This window comes from Archocentrus centrarchus, chromosome 19 (assembly GCF_007364275.1).
Source record: "Archocentrus centrarchus isolate MPI-CPG fArcCen1 chromosome 19, fArcCen1, whole genome shotgun sequence".
In the NCBI taxonomy this organism is placed as follows: Eukaryota; Metazoa; Chordata; class Actinopteri; order Cichliformes; family Cichlidae; genus Archocentrus; species Archocentrus centrarchus.
The window spans coordinates 9,004,533-9,026,823 of record NC_044364.1 but is presented as its reverse complement, the minus strand read 5'-3'; the positions used below and the strand labels follow the sequence as shown (position 1 = coordinate 9,026,823).

The 22,291-nt window shown below is 41.4% G+C and overlaps 1 protein-coding gene across 2 annotated transcripts in view; it reads right to left on the bottom strand.

Moving 5' to 3' along the window:
- The window catches only part of capn15 (calpain 15), a 46,119-nt gene that overhangs the window by 3,232 nt on the left and 20,596 nt on the right, over positions 1-22,291 (bottom strand). For both annotated transcript variants that reach the window (XM_030754779.1, XM_030754778.1), the window contains exons 3-11: positions 15,839-16,047; positions 13,795-13,978; positions 12,185-12,408; positions 11,540-11,665; positions 9,667-9,819; positions 6,439-6,600; positions 6,120-6,355; positions 5,811-5,980; positions 1,124-1,302 (exon numbers count right to left, since the gene is read on the bottom strand). In XM_030754779.1, coding sequence (XP_030610639.1) covers positions 1,124-1,302; positions 5,811-5,980; positions 6,120-6,355; positions 6,439-6,600; positions 9,667-9,819; positions 11,540-11,665; positions 12,185-12,408; positions 13,795-13,978; positions 15,839-16,047 — 1,643 coding nt within the window. The remainder of the gene's footprint in view (positions 1-1,123; positions 1,303-5,810; positions 5,981-6,119; positions 6,356-6,438; positions 6,601-9,666; positions 9,820-11,539; positions 11,666-12,184; positions 12,409-13,794; positions 13,979-15,838; positions 16,048-22,291) is intronic.

Genomic DNA, 22,291 nt, shown 5'->3' with positions numbered 1-22,291 from the left:
GAGTGAATACAAATACAGTGTTCTCTGCCTTGTATATGGAACAGTGAAAAAAAGAGACTGCATGAAAACGACTTGAGCGAGAAAGGGGTTCAATTTTATTTACTAAAAATAAAGCTCTCTCCAGTATTACTCTTTTTTTTTTTTCCCTTTGGTCTCTCCCTCCTCGTTTAGGAGAAAAGTGCAACGCCACTTACGTTAATCACGCATTAATGGAAAACAAAATAAAAAAAGTGCAGTGACACCTCTAATTTCAGATGAAGAGTGGCAAAATAAACGGCTACGATAGTTATCTAATGACTGCTGATGGACAAGCGCGCCGCAGTCTTTTCATCCCACTCTATTCTCAAAATAATTAAAATAAGTCTCAATTAATTGAATTGAAATGATCTGAGAATTGCTCAGTTAAACCTACACTTGGAGAAAGCCAAGCTGATTAATCAGCACCAATGATTCATTACAAAATGAGATAATATGGTGACATATGGTGAGAAATAAAGGCTTGCTGCCTGTGACTGTGTGTTTTTCACACCTCTATGAATATGAATTGGATATAATCTTTTGAATATGATTACAGTGCTGCTAAATTATGTCACCTCTGAATCGTATAAAGCAAGTGAGTGAAATATGAGAATGTAAGATGTGATAGTATGGTGCTTTTTAGCAAGTGAAGTGACAATTTTCTTGTTAGACGGAGAAAATGACAAGAAAAGCTTCTTCCATGGTGACTGTTTAGTTTCCCATTATATGGGCTAGAACTTTGTGACAGGAAAAGCCCTAAAATTTCATTACTGTAAGATGCCACGCTGTTAAACATTCAACCAGGAAACTAATAAACATGTAAACTGATCCAGCATGCTTGATTCTGCAGGTGTCTGCCTAGAATAGTGCAAATATAACAGAGACCAGGAAAACAAAAGCAGATATTAAATGTGCTGAGACCAGCCCGGGGTAGTTTATTAAGAAATACAGCGCACTAATCCTGTGGGATCACAGTGTTTATATAAGAGTGTAAGTGTGGTGGATATTTGCTGCACATAAATGTTCCCTGAGAATTTAATCTTTTGGCTCGTTATCTTTTCTGACTTTGTGTGTAAAAAAGGAAAAGAGAGAACGGTTTGTGTACCTGTGCAAAGGAGGGACGCTGTCAATGGTCTTGAGGCTGCCGCGGGTGGACACCACATTGAAGCTGTCAGTGCAGTCACAGGAGACGTGGAGGTAGTATTTGGGGTGGCGGTTTTCCACCACCACGATAAGCCCTGCCCAGCCGTGGGTCAGGTAGTAGCATGTCATGCCCTCACGGCCCTGAGAGCACACAAGGAAACAAGCATTGTTGAAGCTGAAGGTGTACAGGGAGAAGAAGGGGGGGGGGGGCACATTCTGAGGGTTGTATTCTATATGCAAACCTCAAATATTCACCACGCACTGCTGCAGATAGATGGATAATTTTCTGTAAGCATGACTCTCAAAGGCTCTTAAAGAACAGACCTCGTCTTTTGACAACCGAAGAAATGTGCTTACTCTCAAGTAGTTTCCCTGGAAAAAACACTTCTGTGCAAGCATTTTTTTTTGTTTTAATAGTATTAAAATGCAATAAAAGACAGCATTCTGTATTCAGCTGCCACTTTATCGCTCTAACAGTGGCTGCTGATCTCTCTTTTAGGGGCACTTGTGTTTGTAGTAAAGCAAATACAAGCGCAGCTAAACTGCTTTAGCTGCTGTCATTTCCTGTCACGTCCAATTGCACAAGGAACGCCATCCAGTGTCTAAAAAAAAAATAGCTTTCAGCAATACTTGTACTCTATCTGCTCCTAACACAAAGCTCCCTTTCTTCACGGCTCAGGACCGCTCAAATTATTTATTAATACTAACCGAAAACCTTTATTTAACCATACTGCTAAAACGCTACAGCTGACGCGCTGGCTGCCATGTGCTCCTGGGTGCTCAGCTGTGAATTTCTAAAGAGCTGAATGATTTAACAAAAGATGATCTCAAGTGTTTAAAAAGCTCTGTCAACCTCTAAAATATGCACCAAATGTGACAGCACTTTCAGGAAAGCGTTGTTCTGAAGAGCCAGAAGAATTTGTTTCCTTGGGTTTGATCGGCTGTGCGCAAGCGTGCGCAAGAGATAATGTGCGAAAACAGTAGCTTCATGTGTGAAGGCAGGACAGGAGTCATAAATGTGTGCGAGACTGCCTCACATTCATGAGCACAAACCATTCAGGCCATGAGAATTTGGGCTGTTGGTTCTGTGCGTTTAGTTCACTAATAAATACAGTATAACAACAATAGAGGACTAAGGCTCAGCGTTAGTTTGAGGAGGTCATCATCTATATACAAACATTTATACACTGTGTTCCAAATTATTATGCAAGTAATATTGTCTCTGATTTTCCAAAAGTACCTATATGAATTGCAGTCATTGTAATTTTCCAGTCATCAACTATTAGAGTACAACTGAAAGGTTTTTGAACAAACTGCCAATGATAACAGTATATTTTTAAAAAAATATAACACTCAAAATGCGCCCAAAATGCATGTTCCAAATTATTATGCACAGCAGAGTTTTCAACCGTTTCATTTTTAGAAAGAAAAAAAAAATGGTAATTTGTGAAATTATAAGCATTAGCAGGTTGTTACAAACTGAAATCAAACAGTTTTCAAGTCAAAACTTTGTTCTAGGTGGTGTTGCATTTGCACATAGGACCCCTTGTTCGAAAGGAGCTTCTGAACTCTCTCGTCCATTGAATTTGTCAGGTTTTGGATGGTATCTGCTTCTATTGTTTTGCATGAGGACAGAATACCCTCCCAGAGCTGTTGCTTAGATGTGAACTGCCTCCCGCCATCATAGACACTCCTTTTGATGATGCTCCAGAGGTTCTCAGTGGGATTGAGGTCAGGGGAGCATGGGGGCCACACCATAAGTTTGTCTCCTTTTATGCCCATAGCAGCCAGAGATGCAGATGTGTTCTTTGCAGCATGAGACGGTGCATTATCATGCATGAAAATGATCTTGCTGCGGAATGCACGGTTCTTCTTCTTGAACCATGGCAGGAAGTGCTGTTTGACAAACTCCACATACATTATGGAGGTCATCTTTACCCCTTCAGGGATCCTAAAGGGGCCGTCAATCTCTCTCCCCATGATTCTCCCCAAAACATTACTCCACCTCCTCCTTGTTGGCGCCGTAGCCTTGTTTGCATGGGGTGTCCATCAACCAGCCATCCTCCACTCCATCCATCTGGACCATCGAGCGTTGCACGGCACTCATCGGTGAACAAAACAGTTTTGAAGTCAGTCTTCATGTATTGTTTGGCCCACTGGAGCCGTTTCTGCTTGTGTGCAGTGGATAGAGGAGGTCGACAGGATGGCTTACGCACAGCTGCAAACCTCTGAAGGACCCTGCATCTTGTTGTTCGGGGGACGTTGGAGGCACCAGCAGCTTCAAAAACGTGTCTGCTGCTATGACAAGGCATTTTTGCAGCTGCTCTTTTAACCTGACGTAATTGCCTGTTGGAAAGAGTCCTCAATTTTCCCTTATCAGCATGTGTGCTCTGAATCAGCTACATACTTCTTGATTGTGCGATGATCACGATGAAGTGTCTTGGCAATGTTGATTGTAGTCATGCCTTGACCTAAACACTCCACAATTTGTTGCTTCTCAGCAGCCGACACATCCTTTTTCTTTCCCATTTTGGCTGAAAATGTAGGCTGCTTAATAATGTGGGACAGCCTTCTTAAGTAGTCTTGCCTTTAATTGGACACACCTGCCAAACTAATTAGCACAGGTGTCTGCAATTGCTTTCAGTGATATGAAGAGCCCTGACACACCTCACCATCAATGGGTTTAACTGACAAACAAAAAAATCTTACCTTATCACTCCTAAACACTTTTTGCATAATAATTTGGAACACAGTGTATTGATTTGAAGTGATTGGACACTAGGCTACTACATGTTTCTTGAGTAGACGGATGTTTCTATGTAAGCTAATACACAGAAGGGCTCAAACTTAAGAGTTGAAAGTTGTCATTTAGAATAAATATTGTAACTGAGGAGGTTGGGCACATCCAAACAAAGCATGTACGTACATTAAAAAACAAAACGAAAACTGAAATAGTAGTGTGAGGCGCACAAGTCTCCTTTGCATTGTCACAAAAATCCCTTTATGCTTGAAGAGTGTGTCAAAAATGTTCTCCAGCATTGGATGCAGGGCTGTGGAACTAACTTCTATGGACAATAATAAGCCATAAATAAACTCTTATATAAACTCTGAAAAAAGGAAAGAGGGGAGTGAAAAATGGAAGAGCTTCATGACCCAAAGTGAACTACCTCATCTGTCAAAGATGAGATGATGGTGCTTCTAATATGGCTTGGCCTTGTACAGCATGACTGCCAATGGAACGGGCACACATGTTTCAATGGAAGCAACAGGATGAATGCAGAGGGAGATTGGAGCTTCCTGTGCGTAAAGATTCAGCCAAACTCTGTAGTGGACATTTCAGCATCTCTAAATGCAGGCTCTTGACAAAGTGGAATATCACTGACAAGTTAACTTGATTTCAGTCCTACTGAGCATTCATTCCACTAGCTAAGACCAGACTAAAGTCAGAGATCCCACAAAAAGAGAAAGCTCATTACTAGCTGCAACAAAGCCATGGGCAAGCTTCAGCAAGGAAGATGGAAAGTTTGTTTTTGACAAGATTACAGGTAGCCACTGACTGCAGAAGATTTTCTATAAAATGTTAAATATGATAGTTTTGGCTGTCTAAACCATCTGATTACTTTGGTACTCCCTGTGTGTTAAGAGCTTTATCTACCTTTGTATTTTCATTTAAATTAAAACGGTGCAGTCAGTAGTCTGTCGCTTCAAAATGAATTGGCTGCAGCACACAGAATTAAATTGGATAACTTTCCAAATACTGGTCTGGACTGTAATATTATATAATTGGAAAAACAATGAAACTGTGTGTGTGTGTTAAATGTAGGACAAGTTGACTGCTGATACAAAGAGAGGCAAAGCCCTATGACTATATACAGTCATGTGAAAAAGAAAGTCATCACAGGATTCTGTGCAGTCCTGTGAAAAACTAAGTACATCGTTACCCTTAATTAAGAGTAAGTACTATAGCAGCCAGGATGCTGCTGATCAAATCCACTTGATTAACTGATCGTCAGCAATTGTTGATGAGCAGAGGTTTTGTCCGTTTGCTAGTCTGGAGCATTCAGGCATCTGTTAACACCACGTCACAAACTTCCAAAGACTAGATGTCCCAGCAAATTCACTCCAAGGTCAGTGCCATGTTTAGTGAAAACCAAAACACAGTATCAGCACAAACACCTTCATCTAAACTGTCAGACATGGCGGTGGAGGGGTGATGATTTGGCCTCACTGTCCAGTCACAGGACCTGGGCACCTCGCAGTCACCGAGTGAACCATGAACTCCTCTGTATACAATCCCAAGCACAGCAGCAAACCTACCACAGAATGGCTGGAAAAGAATCAAGGTGCTGCAATGACCCAGTCAAAGTCCAGACCTCAACCTGATTGCAACACTGTGGCAGGACCTTAAGAGGGCTGTGCATAAATGAATGCCCTCAAAACTCAATGAACTGAAGCAATGCTGAAAAAAAGAGTGGGCAAAAACTCCTTCACAAAAATGTGAGAAACTGATAAGTCACATTACTTCGAGTTCTACAAGTTGCTGAGGTGTGGAGTTCTGTCAAAACTTTATTTTCACATGACTGTAGATAGTGGTTTATATATAAATATGGTTTATATTACTGCAACTTTTATACTTCTCTTTTTCTAACCTCGTGTCTTTCGCCTTTGTTTTCTGTGAGTAGAATAATAGCGTCGGCCAGTGTGGTGGCAGTCGCTTCCACCTGCTCCACCATCACCTGACGAGAGCTGTAAATGGCCAGGATGTAGCCAGGGAAGTCCTGGCTGGGCCGCCGTACTGCTCCACTGGTCGGGCTAGAGACTGGGAAGAAGAGCAGAATAATTAATAAAGACAAAAACGATATGTTGAACAGAAAAGTTCTGCTGTTGTCAAGTGAATATTCACAAGCAAAAATAAAACACAAAAGCTTTGCCCGCAGCCAATGCAGCTGTACACTTACTGGGAGTGGGTGGACCCCCCGTGCTGCTGACATTCATTTGCCAGTGGTTGAAGGCGCAGCAGACAACAGCATACTCCCCTGGCTCCAGCATAACATCACAGCCAACAAATTTCTTCACTGCTCGCTTGCTGTGGGCCATTAAGCGGCCCAGAGTGAGCTTGTTGCCACTACCGAAGGAGGCGCGGAAGACCATGATGCACAGATCCAGCAGGTGACTGTCAGCTGTGTCGGAGCGCCTGGGGAGACGATGAAGGGGTTAGAGCAAGGAGAAATGAAGGAAAAAGGTGTGGATTTAGATTTAGACTACAGTCCTATTTACCTGCTTCCCTCCTGAAAGAGAGCAAATTCCAGTGCTGTCCTCTCCAGCACAGTGAGTGCTGTGACAGTGACCGGCCCATTGGCTTTGCTGGGGAAGCAGCCTTGTAGTCTCACCTCCTGCCAGTCTGAGTGGATCTTACAGATGTCCACTGAGTCAAAGTATCTGTGGGAGGGAAATAAAATTTGTGTGTTTTTAAAAAAAAAAAAAAAATCTCAACTCACATTTTCCATACATGTATAAGAGCCTGTTCCTTTGAGATACTAGCAGTATGACCAGTTGATCTCCTCTTGTCATGGGTTAAGTCTATTTGTATGCATCACAGGCAACTCCTTAACTTTAGCATAGCCTCTGAGGGCACTTCTGTACAAACACAATTTACCTTGCTAGCATATCAGACCTCTTTCTTCAAAGACATGGCCCCAGAGAGACATTCTCTTCCTTACTTTCAGTCTGTTTTTTAGTGTTTCATCACTTCCTAACCTCGCTCTGACAACTGTCTCACATCTTACTTTCGTCTTCTTGACAATCAGGAAGGAGTGAGAGGAAGAAAAAGAGGGAACGCTTTAGTTTTACAATCAGCTTTGATCAGAAAAGGCAAACATGTCTGCTGATGAATCCTCTTGCTTGCATTTAGTCTGCTTTTGTGTTTCGCGACCTTTCAAAGCGTTATCAATAATCAACATCGGCAATATTTGTTTACTTGACTGGCTGCCTTGTTGTTTGTCCAAGAAGCTGACCACTTTTTTTCACACTAAAAACAAGTGTAGGGAGACTCAGCCTGTACGTTTATCGTGTAATACAAAGCTGAGAGATAATGCGCCTGTCAGAGAAAACAATAAACAGCCCAAAGACGTATGGGATTCTCATCTAGACTGAACACATTTTTCAGGTTGGAGCTGTTCAGGAGGACAGCCACATTGTTATTCATGTCCCTCTCCTTTAATAATACAACAGGAGCAATAAATTCAGAGACAAATCCACTGTACAAACAATTTACGTCTACGTCAAGCTACTTATGTCGTGAACTTCCTCCACTGTTAGTTTTATTGCCGAGTTATTAAAAAAAAAAAAACTTTCTATGTAGGTGGTGTCTTGTTCATTTATTCAATTATGCACAAAATTGTAGATTATATTTAAATTTCATTAGATTTGTAATTCAGTTCAGTTGTCTTGAAACATTATGGCTGCTTGAGTTGCTTGTAAAGGGGCCTCACTATAACCATTCCATTATTCTCGGGCTCTACTGGAGTTGCTTTGCATGATTTTATTGCTCCTCAATCTGCCTTCTGTCTGAAACAAGCCAATGCAGCTATTCTCTCTTCAACTGTAAGCCAACTTTCATGTGATTGGCTGCTCCTCGTCAACACTGGGAATGAACCAAGGGGCAAACTCTGGAGCTGGGAAATGAAGTCATTGCAGAAGCACCAGAAACTGCAGCTGCTCTATGAGCCATTTGAGACAGACAGGTTGGCTCCAAAAGCATGTCAATCCCCATAGACTCTAACATTAAAAATGTATCTGCAGCCTGACCAATGTATTTGCAGCCTTTTTGGATAGTTTCCTTCTTCATAACAACTCCAAGGAGAATGAATTCTTTAATAGCTCATCCACTTCGATACCGGAGTTAGGGTCTTGGGGCACCTTTCAATCACAGCAGCTAACAAAGGCAGCTGTAGTCTGGCAGACCGCACCTCTGCTGCTTCCAGTCATTAACTGAACCTCTCTACTCTCTCTCTCTCTGTGTGTGTGTGTGTGTGTGTGTGTGTGTGTGTGTGTGTGTGTGTGTGTGTGTGTGTGTGTGTGTGTGTGTGTGTGTGTGTGTGTGTGTGCATGTATGTATACACAGACCTTCCAAGATGTTTGTCCTTCCAAGAAGTTTTGGTGAGTGAAACGCCAGTTTCTTTCCATTACTTAGCCCTAATTAGCTTATATGTGTGTCCTCGCATTGCACCCATACAGATTACAAATGCAGCTTGCTAACAAGCTAGCTAGCATTAGCTGATAACTTAGCACTCCATCCATTAATCTAATTAAGGATATGTCTGGCACCAAAAAGAAAACACAGTAGCCACCAAACCATTAACATTGAAGTTTCAGTATGTGGTGGCTATGGCCACATGCGCTTTAAACACTAGGTGGGGCTGCTGTGCTCATTGCCAGCAGTGTGTTAACAGAGATGACCATATTAGGGACATCCAGTCTCACTGACATCATACAGAGTCAGCAGTGGAAAAAAAAAATGCCTGATATTAAGCAATATGAAGCCTGAGATTTTAGTTTATCACTTGCACATATGCTGACCTAATTTTTAATATGAGTATTCATCTATTGTAACAGTACATATGGACGTATACAGTATATAGGGGTTAGGAGTGGCTGTGGCTCGTGAGGTAGAGCGGGTGGTCTACTAATCTGAAGGTGGTTCAATCCCTTCCAACCTGCATGATCAATTTAATAGCTAGAAGCAACAGTGTCTGATAATGTCTACAAGGTCAGTGGATAATTTTAAAGGGATGGATAAGTCAGCATACATTGAAACTCAGCTTGAGAAAAACTATTCAATGCTTGATGCTGTTTATGACTGAGTGACAGGATTAGTGTAATATGACAAAATACACTGAAAGCATGACAAGCCTAAGCCTCTGCCTGCCAAATCTTCAGCAAGCACAAAAAAAAAAAAAAAAAAAAACTTCACAATTCTTGATAACAACATGTTGTGGAAACCAGTGTATGATGCGCTTGTCAGCAAGCAAAAAAGAATGACAACAAACACACTGTAACTCAGTTTGGTGTCAATACCAGATGGTCAGTGAAATCCACAGAGGCATGAGATTGCCAAACAGTCCATCACATTCAACATATTACGTGTGTCGATCATGGTACAATGAAAGGACTGTTTACCTTACTCCGCCTGCTATTCTAAGCAGTTAGTAGTAGGTAAATCTTTCTAAAAGAAAGTCATGCTTTTTATTCTTGCAATACAAGTATGAACAAACACAAGGAATCTGCAAGCGTAGCTTTACCAGTCACAGCCACTAGTCTATTATGCCAGCAGGTACAGTCACTGACCGTGAAAAAGCAAACGTCACAGTAAGTGACACAGTGAAAATGAGTCCACTGTTTACAGTAAACAAACCAAAAAACCCATTTCAGCAGTACTGCTAAAAGAAGAAGAAAAAAAGAGTTTCTCTCTCTGCATCACGCTTATGTTGTGCTAATGATAATTACTTTATAAAGTCAGTGTACTCCATCCAGAAGACCCCCTCACTGCTGCCATGAGCCATCAGCTCGTGGCGGAGGTGCTGTGGCCAGTCTGCCCACTCATCCGACCAGCTCCCATTCCACGAGAAGCGACCCCAGGGGTTACGCAGCCGCAGCAACCTGGAGAGAGGAAGACAATGAGCACAGGGGGGAGAGACAAATTCAGGTACCAGCAAATGTGACAACAGCTTTCAGTCAAAGCAGCATCCCCCATCTCTGCACGCATATTACTCCTCTTATGGATGACTGGCTGCTTTTTAACAACCCTTTTCATTTTGCTGCCTTCTCCATATAGCGGAAAACAAGGGGGACATAACAAAATAACATATTGGAGAATCCCCCTTTTCCAAAAGAGGAAAAAGTGCATGAGGAATACAGTTTCCTGACTGCTTTTTATCTCTTCTCCTAGCAGGAGGATTCTAACTCATTTCAGATCAAGCCCCGTGGCCAAGTCTTCCACTCTTATTGCTTTATGGCAGTAAATGAAAGTGGCTGTGTGCGGTTTTTAAGCAAATTACTTCTGGGATTTCTGGCTACTGTCAACTTCCTCTCACAGGTAAGAAGGAAAAAGCCTTCATTAGGCTTCTCTCATTTTTTCTAATTTGTGCCTCCTCTGTCCTTCCTCCTGTGACCCGGAAATCAATTTCAGTACACCGTGTTGAAGGATGATTTAATTCCTTAAAATGCATCTGGAGAACAGAGGAGAGGCTTCCCAGAGGAGCTATAGTTGAGGATGCACGGGTTTTGTAGAAGTGTTTTTACCTTCAATGTATAAAAACCGTGATATTCAAACTGTGGCAAAAAGGAGGACTCGTTAATCAACTCATTTTTTAAATTCATAAGTCATATTGTACGAGTTGTGAATGTGGTGGCATCTCTGGTGGGCGGGACTAAGGTGTAAGGAGGAGAGTCGAAGAGAGGAATCGAGGATGTGCAATATGGGAAATGAGAACGGAGGATTGTGTGTACTCCCAGCGCTACTCCAATCAGAGCAATCAAACTAATCTGGTGTGCACCTGCTCTCAACTGGCACCAAGCCACCAGCCACCTGTGATGCTCAATGTATGGCTTGTGGGCTTATTCAAGTTCATCTCGTGGTTCTGGCTGACCCACCAACTGTTTTTAAATCACTAAATACTGACTTAAGAGGGTTTGATACATTTAAAGGTGTATGAAGTCTTTTGAATGTAAACATAGCAATTAAAGTAATTAAATGCAGCTGACGCTATTGAGTTTAAAGAAACACAGGCCTGGTGTCAATCCTTTTACCAAGTAAATAGAATTAATAACTGTGTGATGCTATCATGTCAAAATGGACCAAAATCTGAGGAATGTTTTCAGCACCTTGTTGAATTTCTGCCATGAGGAATTAAGGCAGTTCTGAAGCAGCCGGTGAGTGCAGCTTTATGTCATTTCCACTGACTTGCCTGAGCAATAATATGTACTACACTGGCACAAGTATCATGAACCATAGCTGGAGAAATTTTAACTCTCAAAAAGTGGACAGATTTATTCTGCAGACTTGCAGTTCTCTCATTAGCATAACCTCTTTGCCTTCACTGGAAATAAACTGAAATTTTCTTTTCACTCACTTTTTGACAGACTATACAAATTTAGACCTGTTCACTGTTGAAAAATCATATATTTGAAATATGGTTTGGTTTTTTTTGTTTTTTTAACTTTCAAAGTGATGACTCAACTACTCCCTCAGAATTGGAGCTCTGCTTCAGAGCCATAGCTGTCTCCATTTTTCAACTCTATACCACACATGGTGCCCCAATATTTGAGAACAACGAGCAACAATATGTAGGCAGCCAAACAACAGAAACTCCACCCGTACCTGTAACCCTGGACATCTCGTACGTCTAAGATGGAATATGCATGTCGAGGCCTCAGACCCAAAGACTCATAAACGGCATCGTCCACCTTCATGTTGCCTCCTCCGCAAGAGGCTCCCATAAGAAACCTAAGAGACAAGAAATGATATTAGGAAACTTTAACCAGAAAAAAAAATTTTTTATCTTAAAACCTTAACCTCTATGTTTGCCAGCACTACAGAGTTACAGAATATTTGTGTATGTTTCTAATAAATCCCATAAAAGTGCTTCAGTTTGTCACTGGTGCTCATTTTTGGTGATGAACTTTGTATCTGTTTACCACAGTACATGCGTGAAGTCTTCACTATTATACTCCTTTGATATAATAAATTATTCTGGCAGATGGACCTGCAGTTTGGACACAGATGAAATGGCCCCTTTGGAGTTACACTATTTGTCTCATGTTGCTTTGAAAGCTCATGTATCAAAGTGAGGACTGCCAGAACTTTTATTATGGACACATGCTGCAAATTGGCATTGAGCACCTTTGTAGCACCCTTCTGTTTGTGCTTTTGATGAGAGAATATTGCTTCAAAGGGTTTTCAAATGAGATTTATTATTTCATATGCTGACTTTAAACCAAACCCCCCCTTTACTCCCTCTCTTACCCAGCCTCCTTGGAGCTAAGCATCTTGGCCCAGATGAGGTCTGTATCGATGGGTTCCTCTCGTGGGTTCGTGGAGCTGACCTGGAGCATTAGGGAGTCACATGGAGCCCCAGTCAGCGTGGCCAGACCCTCAATAGCACGCCCTGCCTGCAGGGCAAAGTAGGAACCGTGGAGTTTGGCTAGGGCCTTCTCAATCAGCGCCACCCATAGCTGCTTCCTCTGGGCCTGGAATGATGGGAAAAAGTTAGAGAGGAAATGTGAGCCTGAGTATGACTGACTGAGAGAGGTACATTTGTAACAGGATGTTGTCTTTGCTCTAGTTTTCTCAGTCTTACTCTGAAATAGATGACCTGATAACAGAGGCAGAATGTCTTCTTTGTTCTTTTTTATTTGGTGATATGCGTATGAATTGCTGTTCCGGCATTTCTTGCAAGCTCGGAGGTCATGACCTACCCAGCGTGACTTCTACACTCTTGTTTCCTTTGTCTTCTTTGAGAAGACAATGTTCTTTCATGGAATGATAATGCGTAGATAAGGTATGACGTTTTTGCGGTGTCTCTCTCCTGCATGCATGAATGCATGCTTTTATTTGCCTGTGCTTTATTTTTTTGCATAATTCAGTACCTCATTTGACCCGTAATTGTTGCCTGTTCATTAATTAGATTTTTCTCTTCAGTGGGGTCCTTTGAGATGTGCTTGTGATAAGAAATACATGATCAACTAACTTGAACTAATTAATGGGTTATTTTTCAGGGTGTCAGCAGGGTTCACCAAGTCAAATGTAATACTTTTAAGCCATGCTGCACAAAATGCACTCGTTTTCAGGGTCAAACGATGGGATGTGTCTTGAATTGTCAGTTCTCCCCAGCAGTACTTCACAGCAACCCATAAGCTGAAAATAATATACCCTCATATTTCAGAGATTTGGAACAAATAATACTGGAGATAATCTTTATTTTCTGTCATATTTATACTGTCACAATGGTAGATGCGCATATTAAACATCGCCAAAATGCCAAATAATGAGGTCATTGTATGTACATGTAATCTTGAGCTGAAAGCTCAAGCTTTCAGACTGCTCTAAATACTCGCTTTCAGACTGTTTTTTTTTTTCTATTCTTGACTTTGTTTGATGCCACTGAGAAGGGATATCCTTAATATGGTCATCACAGGCTCTGCCTGCTGTTCCACACACCTGCTTTTCAAACCTGTTGTTTGCGAGAGGCAGCCAATCAGAAGAGATTTGGCTTAAAGAGAGGATGGCCTTAAAAAGGGAGATGAGATAAACACTTTGATTCAGACACTGGATGAACTGAGGGACTGCATCACAGCCAGTAAATCAATAAATAAATAAAATAAAGATTATTCTGAACAGTGAACCATGCAAGGCAACTTTAAAAGAACCCGAGAATTCCCACTTTAATGAAGTGAAATCAGTGATATTTAAGACTTTTAACACTTACAGATTCCCCAATATTTCAGATCGTTAAGTGTTTATGCAGCATTTGCATGTATATAGTATATGTTGTAATAAAAAAAGCATCTTTCTATCTAAATCCCCTCTGTCATGTTTACTGTATCAATGTAAACTTCTTCCCACATTGCTCTGACCTGGGAAAAAAGGAGGTAGCCATAGTCGTCGCAGGGCAACATGTCATCCACAAGCACTGTTGTCCAGGTGCCGTCTTTACACAGCCGAACCTGGTAGGCCCCCTCTGGACAAATGGTCCTGGTGATCATCACCCTCTCTACGAGCTCTGGACGCTCCGCCAACACAGCCAGTGCACTCAGGAACCTAGAGACCGATAAAACTCAATGAACTGGAAAATGAAATGTCAGATCAGGACAGACAGATGTGACTGAAAGCGAAGAAAATGTGAATTAGCCAGTGAAACAAATGAAAGAGAAACTACATAAATGATGAGCTGATTGTGATGGACAAGTGAATGGCTGAATGGACACCCGATTTAGTCAAAGAGACAGGCATGCTTAAGGAATGTCAATTGATGCGAACAGAAAGGAATTTAAAAAAAAAACCTAAGAAGCTGCTATTAAAGTCTAAATGTGGAATTAAAACATTCTCTTTAACAGAGTACCTCAAGCAGTTATGAAAGACTTTTTTTTATATATATACATAATTTGCCCTCATTGAAAATCAATCACATTTGATGAGTCAAGCTTCTGCGCCTTCTGGTTACCTCCCCATTAGTCTTAATACACCCTGCAGCAAAGACAAACGGGCTTGCTTCCTCTAATTAACTTGCAAGAGAAATTAGCTAATCAAAAATCCAGATAGATGTGGAAAATGGTAATTCTTTACACTGGGGAAGTGCAGCTGGGGACACAAGGATTCAACTTGAAAGGGAACAGAGCTTAAAGTGTACATTAGTTCATCTGAAAATGTAGAAAGATCTTTTAACATTAAAATGGCTCCTAAAAGAAAAGTTTTTGGGACAATAAGCTGAAGACATTAGTCCCTGCATGCCGCAGGCTCACATACACACATACAGTATTTTGATTCTAGTATCAACAACAAAAGCAAAAATGTATCAAACTGAGCAGCTACTTTTGCCTCTGGCAGAACTGTAACAGCATCTCAAATGATTAAAAAAGGCGCATTGCTTTCAGTCCACACATCAATGTGTGTTTGCGCAGCGGCACTTTATAGAGCGAACCTCTCATGTGGTGGTAATATTAAAGCGATATTCCATCTGTTTAAGTGTCAGCTGAGCAAGGCCGATCAGTCCATTCAGTCACTGATGAAATACAAATTGGCAAAAAGAATCCAATGAAAATCCAATTAGCTGTGTCATAATGTGCCTCGGATGTCGGCCGTACTCAAGGACGGAGGTGACTGGCTTGACTTTCTCCTGCCGTCACTGGTTGGCTGGCAGGGGCTGGGCTATTTGTTGGTTTATTAGGACAAGTGTGAGTGTGTGTGAGGGAGAGAGTGAGAGTGAGAGAGAGAGATGAAGCCAATGACGAAGAATTTGGGTTATATCCTGTTGTGAGTGAGAGGAATCGGCTCATGGGAGGGTTATTTTTGATAAGCTGTGTGCGCTGGTGATGAAGCGAAAAGTTGTACTGGGACAACTTTGACTGACTGTTCTTTGTTGTTCTTGTATGTGTGCGTGTTTATGTGTACAGAAAGATGATGGATGGCAAAACCATACACACACACATAAACCCCAAAGGGCACCCAGAACAAGGGCACGGAGATAAAGCACCAGACCCGCATTACTGTGACTAATCTCCCTGTAAGTTGTATCTGTGAATCTGTGTGCTCACTCTTTCATTTCATTTAATGCTTGCCTTCTTTACTTTTTTGGCCTCCCAGTTTTTTAATTTCTTGCTTTCACTGTCTTTTACTCAATTACTGTTTTGCTGTCTCTCCATCTCTAGCTTGCAGCAGCAGTGTTCATCTAAAGCAGACTCAGGCTGACTGTTGTCTACTTTACATTCCTCTGACCTTTCACAGAGACTGAACAGAGACTGAATGGAATGAAAAATTTCCTTTTACTTTGAGGATCTACGGCAATTCTATTTTGTCTTGGGTCAAAGCAATAATCACGCAACAGAGCCTGTTTTTGTTTTTTCAGGTTATCTTGACGGATTAGTATCCTGTGTGTCCTTATGTTTAGGTCTGTTAGCTTACCAGCAGTTTCCAAGAAGGCCTTGCAGGATGTCTGAGGGCCTTGGCGTGCGGAACACGGACCACTTGACTCCTCGGTCTTTGAAATTGCTGCAGTTGATCTCGTGGGGACGCAGCCACTTTTTGATTCGCTGCTGGACGCTGTCACCCTCCGGGAAGCCGACAGACTGGGGTCCAGGGGGGAAACTGTCATCCACAAAGTTCACGGAGTTCTGAACAATGAAGAGGGAAAGAGTGGAGGTTGGAGAGAAATAAGACAGAGACTAAAGGAGTGAAACTGCTGAACTTGGAAAAAAAAAAATCTCATATGTAAACTCCAAAACCCTTTTTTAAATAGTGCCCAAAGGACTTTGTGTGAGGACACAAAATAAAGCGTTTCAAACTGCTACTGCAAGGTTGAAGGAGACGTCAGCTAACTATCCTGCAATTTCATTTGATTTTTGCAGGTAAATGATGATTAAACAGGACACTACAGACTATCACATGAGCCCTGGATTCTGGAATGAGCAAGGGCAAATTACTGCCTTCCACATTTTACTCATTATTTCCACTGCCAGCATGGCATTTTACATCTGCACAGCAGAAACCCAACTGTGGCAACCTTGTACTCTCCTAACCAGGATGCAGCACAAAAATGCTAATCACTTTCAAACATTTGGAGCTCCACGCTTTCTGGCACATTCCCTGCAGAGCACAGTGCATTTTAAATTACACACTGGATTCTAGCACTGCCCCACTACTGTACACAGGAGTAGAACTACATGGATACTTAAACAGATCGAGACACCCAATCTGACACCGTGACACTCTATCTGCCCATCTAAAACTCAGCTGTACAAACCTGAGATGGCAAACAGCCATACATGAAAAACCCTATCCAGTTACCTATCTGCGGTGTCAGAAGTGGGCTCGGCCAGTCGTGTTGCGAGGCAGGCAGGGGATGTAAAGCAGGCACCCCACTGGTGGTTTAAAGTGAAGCCAATTGATTGGTCACCATCCCCCACAATCCAATTCTGAAGCCTTGATGCAGCATTTGCTGCCAGACAGAGTCACTTCAATGCTTCCTTACCATCCCGGCCATCCAAGGTCTCCACGTAGCTTATTGATTCTGTAGTTCGCAGGCTTAGTTGTGACCCACGCGCAGGCTTTTATTGTAAGGGTTTTTAGGTTGATATGAATTTACCACAGTGGTGAGATCAAAGCTTTGTCCCTGCATACATACAGATACTGAAATTCCAACTACGGTAATGCAATTCAAAGAATGCTAACAAGGGCAGAGCGACTTAAAAAAAAAAAAAGAAAAATCTCATATAATGAGTCAAGTTCACCACTTTTGATTTGGGAAAGATCACATGCACATTCTCACATTCTCACATACGTGCCCACGTGGATATGGGCACGTGGGCACGTATGCACACACACAAAAGTTTTTTTAAAAAGGGGCTAATGATGTACTAAAAGTAGGGCTGCAACTAACGACTATTTTGATAGTTGATTAGTCATCGACTATTGAAACAATTAGTCGACTAATCAGATTATGAATCACATAATTATGAAATGGCACTTATTTAGCTATCAGGTTTTACATTTAGCATAAGGTTATTTAAAATATGGTAGTAAACACATACTTCATTCAAAACTTTTAGTCAGGTTTGCTGCTGATATAACTAACGGTCCATTTTTCCAACCATTAAAAAAAATGTATATAGTACTTTTTCGTCCCTGTAAAACAAAGTTGGCACATTTTCACCAGTATCCCTGTTAAGTTCTGTTCTCAATTCTCCCGTTAGACACTAAGGTTTTATTTTGGTGAGCAGTTTTGTTTTGATATATCCTGTGTGGAGAATAGATCTTCCCGCACAAACTGTGATGTGTTTTTTCCTTTACTTTGTTTTACGACCTTGTTGTGATCCTTTTTTTTTTTTTTTAACGGCAGTGATGAAAAGTGTACGCAGTGTGAACGTTTACAACCATGGCTACTGAGCACATTTTCACTAAAAAGTGTGTGATCATTTACGACATGGAAGCAGCTGCAGCAAACCCAACAATCCTCCATCACTAAACGTGCGGCTGAATGCTATCCGTTCTTTAAGTCTGACGTCATTTCTGGGTCCAAATGCTTCAAAATAAACAGCAATGGTATAACCAATGACTGTTCACTATTAAAGATGATTGTAACATACCTCATCAACTGCAGCCATTTCCGCTTCTCTTTCTCATCGGTAAAATCACAGCTGAGTGTTTTTTTTCGAGTTAAAACAACCAGGGACACAGCATTGCGGAAAATTGATCACGTGACAGTTTGGACCAGGAAATGGAAATCTACGTCATCACTTAACACCCTAATTGCGCATGTGTGAAGCTCGCCAGAGATAGACGGACAGGAAGATGTCTCACTACGTTAAAAAAAAAAAAATCACCAGTAATAATAAACGACTATTATCGACAATTAAATTCGTCGTCAACTATTTTTATTGTCGATTATTGTCGACAATGTCGACTAATCGTTGCAGCCCTAACTAAAAGAATACCAGCCAACAGGTATCTCAACCTGTAGCTGATTGCACAAATGGTATTTCAGTTTCCTACCTGCTCCAGCTACATGACCAGGGTAACCATCAATATTTTTTTTCTGAGTCCCTTACATAAAAAAAAAAAAAAAAGGGCAGAGCGAAATGAGAAAGACAAGACTGGGATCAACAACCAAAGGTTAAAGAGTCTGCCTTGTCACACACAAACCACAGCTGAGCTCTGGCTACTAGCTGTTACTGACGGACTAACTAAAGGTTTTATTTTATGATGTTTATACATAAGACATAAAAATAAAAAATAAAAAAATAAGCAACTCAAATAAACAGGAGCACCGCCTAGTGGGGCAAAATGTACCTGTTGCACTGTATTAACCGTTTGTGAAAAATAATGATTTAAAAATTATTTGACGTTGACCTCCAGGAGTTGATCTCTACATAATATCTTGATATCCAGAATAATCATGCAAGGCTTCCGCAAAATCCTTCAACCATTTCTTAGACATGAAGTGGACATGAACAAAACTTGACCTTTGACCTTAACCCCAGTGACCCCATATACAATCCCAACCATGCTTTGGTCATAAGCTACCTACCCATGAAGGTTGGTAAGCGTAGGCCGAACGGTCCAAGCTACTGAGCAGACATTTCAATGGACGCCCGCCCACCAGGGGTGATCACATAATACATCCCATTTCCAAATGTTTGGAAACACTGCATTTGCAGAGTTTTATAGTCTGTATTTTAAGCATGAAAACAATATTAATAACATAAATGTTGGTACTGATGTGCTCATTTGTGCTAAGAAACTCTGCTGGGTTAGTTGTTGTCCATTCTTTCACATCCTAAATGCAGCGTATGTGGTTTTATCTTGTCGTACTCACATCTTGTATCATGAATATATTTAAGGGGTTTGCCCTGAGCCATTTGAAAGACATTATGATCAGCAAAATGATCTACTGCATCTGCTTCAAAGGTTAAAGCCACTTGCCTATTCATATGTGGAGTGCACATGATGCACTATGATGTTAATGAGGAGCTTCTGAAACCACACAGTGATGTGTGACACTGGGATATGCAAGTGCAGTCTGGACTCTAGAGGATCGTACGAATGGGTGCCAAATTAAGGAAAATAAAGTGAATACTTGATCCCTACATTCTTGGTTCACAACCATCAGTCCTCTTCTGTGTGGAGAGTTCCCTGTGCCTGTATAGGTTCCTTCCACAGTTTAAAGACATGCTTATTAAGTTAATTGGTGATTCTAAATTGGTTGTAGGCATGTGAGAGTGAATAGTTGTCTGATTCTATGTGCTAGCCTGATGATTTGTTCAGCACCCTGTGACAGCTGGGATAGACTGGGACCCTACAGTGAGGATTATGTTGATTATGTTAATTATGTTGTGGGGGACAGTTTATTTCTTGTAAGCAATTGCGTCAGTTTAGAGGCCCCTTAGACATGTTACACAGCACTCTCCACTGCCAAATGGAGAAAAAAAAAAAAAAAAAAAAAAAAGAAGCAACTTTTGACAGAATGGTGGCCCAACACCTTACAAAGACATTTAATCTTTTTTCCCTTTTAATCTGCTTCACATCTCTATTAATGTGCAATGTGTTAAAAACCGTAAACAATTAAGACTTCAGCACAGTGTAGACTTAGGAGTTACAACCACGTGTAAAACAGTTTCCTAAATGAGGGTTCTGGTGTTGTGAATTCTATAAGATAAGTCAAGCTGGCTGTCCTGCTGTCTCTGTTTCCATCTCTGTGCACATGCAAGCATGCAAACACTGCAATGAGCCAGCTCAGTGCTGAGCTAGGAAAACCAGCTGCCTTCCCATCATTTCCACTCTCAGAACTGGCAGCCATACAAGGCTGTCAGTCTCATTCTGATAAGCTACAAGATTAGCACCTACATGTAACAGGCAACCTATTGATCTCTTTAAATGTGGTGAAAAGGAAGTACAGTTTGAATTTGAAGACATATTTAATTAAAAAAAAAAACCAAAAAACTGTCATGCACAATACTGTAACATGCAGTGTAAACCTTCACCAAAGGTAAAAATCGACTTGGATAAAATCCAAGTGTAGCAGAAAATTAAGCAACAAGTAGTGCAGAGAAGTGAAGAGAAGGGAAAATCTGCTGCAATGTAGCCTGTTTTTGTTGCTGCCACAGAGTGTAGCATGGAAAAGGAACAGAGAAAGCAGTTTAAGCCACGCTGTGTTTCACAGTTCACAAGTTAAGTTGATGGCTGTTAGCGGCATTTACTTGCTTGGCACAGTGAGTAAGCAGGCAGCTCTCGGGCACTGGCATCATGTGCACGCACCTCTCACTCTCAAAACCAATCAGGAAGAGTCAAAAAGCAGAGGCAAGAGAAAAAAAAAAACTGCACTCAGGTGAGCAGAGAATATGTTTATAAAAAAAACTCCAGCTCCAGTTTGGTCCAGTTTGGGGCAATATAAATTACTGCAATCTGGACAAACCCAACCACAGAAACGTGCTCTGAAACAGTCAGTGCATTCTTGCTGTCAAACTGCACTACACGCCTTTTTACCGAGTAAACCAAAAGCTTTAATCATTATTAAATTTTCAGCACTGGCATTTTGGTGCTTGCCAAGTGTTTGTGCCTTGACGAAGATGGATGAGGAAAAACTAGCACCTTTTGTTCACCAATATACCCCCCTTTATCTCTTTGGCCCCTGAAGCCGAGATGCAGCAGCTGACGCCGTTAGTGATTACATTCGCTATAGGGAAGCAGATCATTTCTGCTCCCCTCCACTCCAACTATACTGCTAAAAATAGGCCAGCCCTGTGTTCACCTTAGCAAATACACACACATCCAGGCTCACACTGACTACTACACTGGAGAATTGAGTGCAGTCGTGTGAAGAGGGTGAAGGGGTGTAGTGGGTGGCAAGGGGAAAGTATATTTTGAGGTATTAGCAGAGCAGGATGAGCATGTGGGGATAGATGTGATGGAAGGAGATGGGATAAAAGGGAGATGAAGTACTTTGAAGACCACAGAAGGGAAGAGCTAGAGCGAGGCAGACGTAAAATATTTGAGGAGAAAAAGAAAGATGATAAAAGAAAGAGCAGCTTAAATGACTATCTTAAATTAGAAGAGGAGGCGAAGGTGGGGATGAGGGATCTCCGATATCCTTCCTTCCTACCGAGCCAACTTCCCTCCCACGCTTGCAGCAGTGAGCCCTGTGACTTTCAAAGAAGGCATTAATAATGCATTCGAAGGCTCACTTCATGCTATTGTAAACATGGCAGGAGAGGTGTCATGCTGGTGTAGTAAATGGGCACACATCAGACACCCAAATAAATTCACAGAATATAAGCCGGCTGTAAAATTACCCGAATCTAAACGGTCTGAAATTCTGCAATGCCCTCATTTTCCTGAGATGTAATTAGACCAATCAGGTCGGTCTCATGAGCGGCTGTTGGCGGTCTTAAATGGTTTCAAATGAACCTTTCTGATAGTCCTGAGTAGCATCCATGATAACAAACTACAGGCTTACCAAAGGTTCAGCACTACAGAGATAAAGTGAGCTTGAACCAGTTTGATGCAAAGAAGCGACGCCAGGGTTGCTTACCTTACCGCACAGCTAAGCGGTATGATGCCCCAGTCTATGGTGAAGACTCGGGCTCAGGATGAGTTAAACCGTCAGGCAGCAAGCACCTGATGTCATGCCAAAAAGGGATTTCCAGTATTTGCCAAAGAATTACTGTGGGTATTTAACCTGTTGCAAATGACTTGTTGGGCTAGAATCTGTCAAAAGTCTCTTTCACGAATGACATCAAGTAATTTCTCAAAAAGAAAATTACATTCAGAATAATCAGAAAAAAAAATTTAGTTCTTACTGACAGTTCTGCCGTTACATAGTGAAATGAAATACATTTCATAAAGCAGTGTAACATAAATACT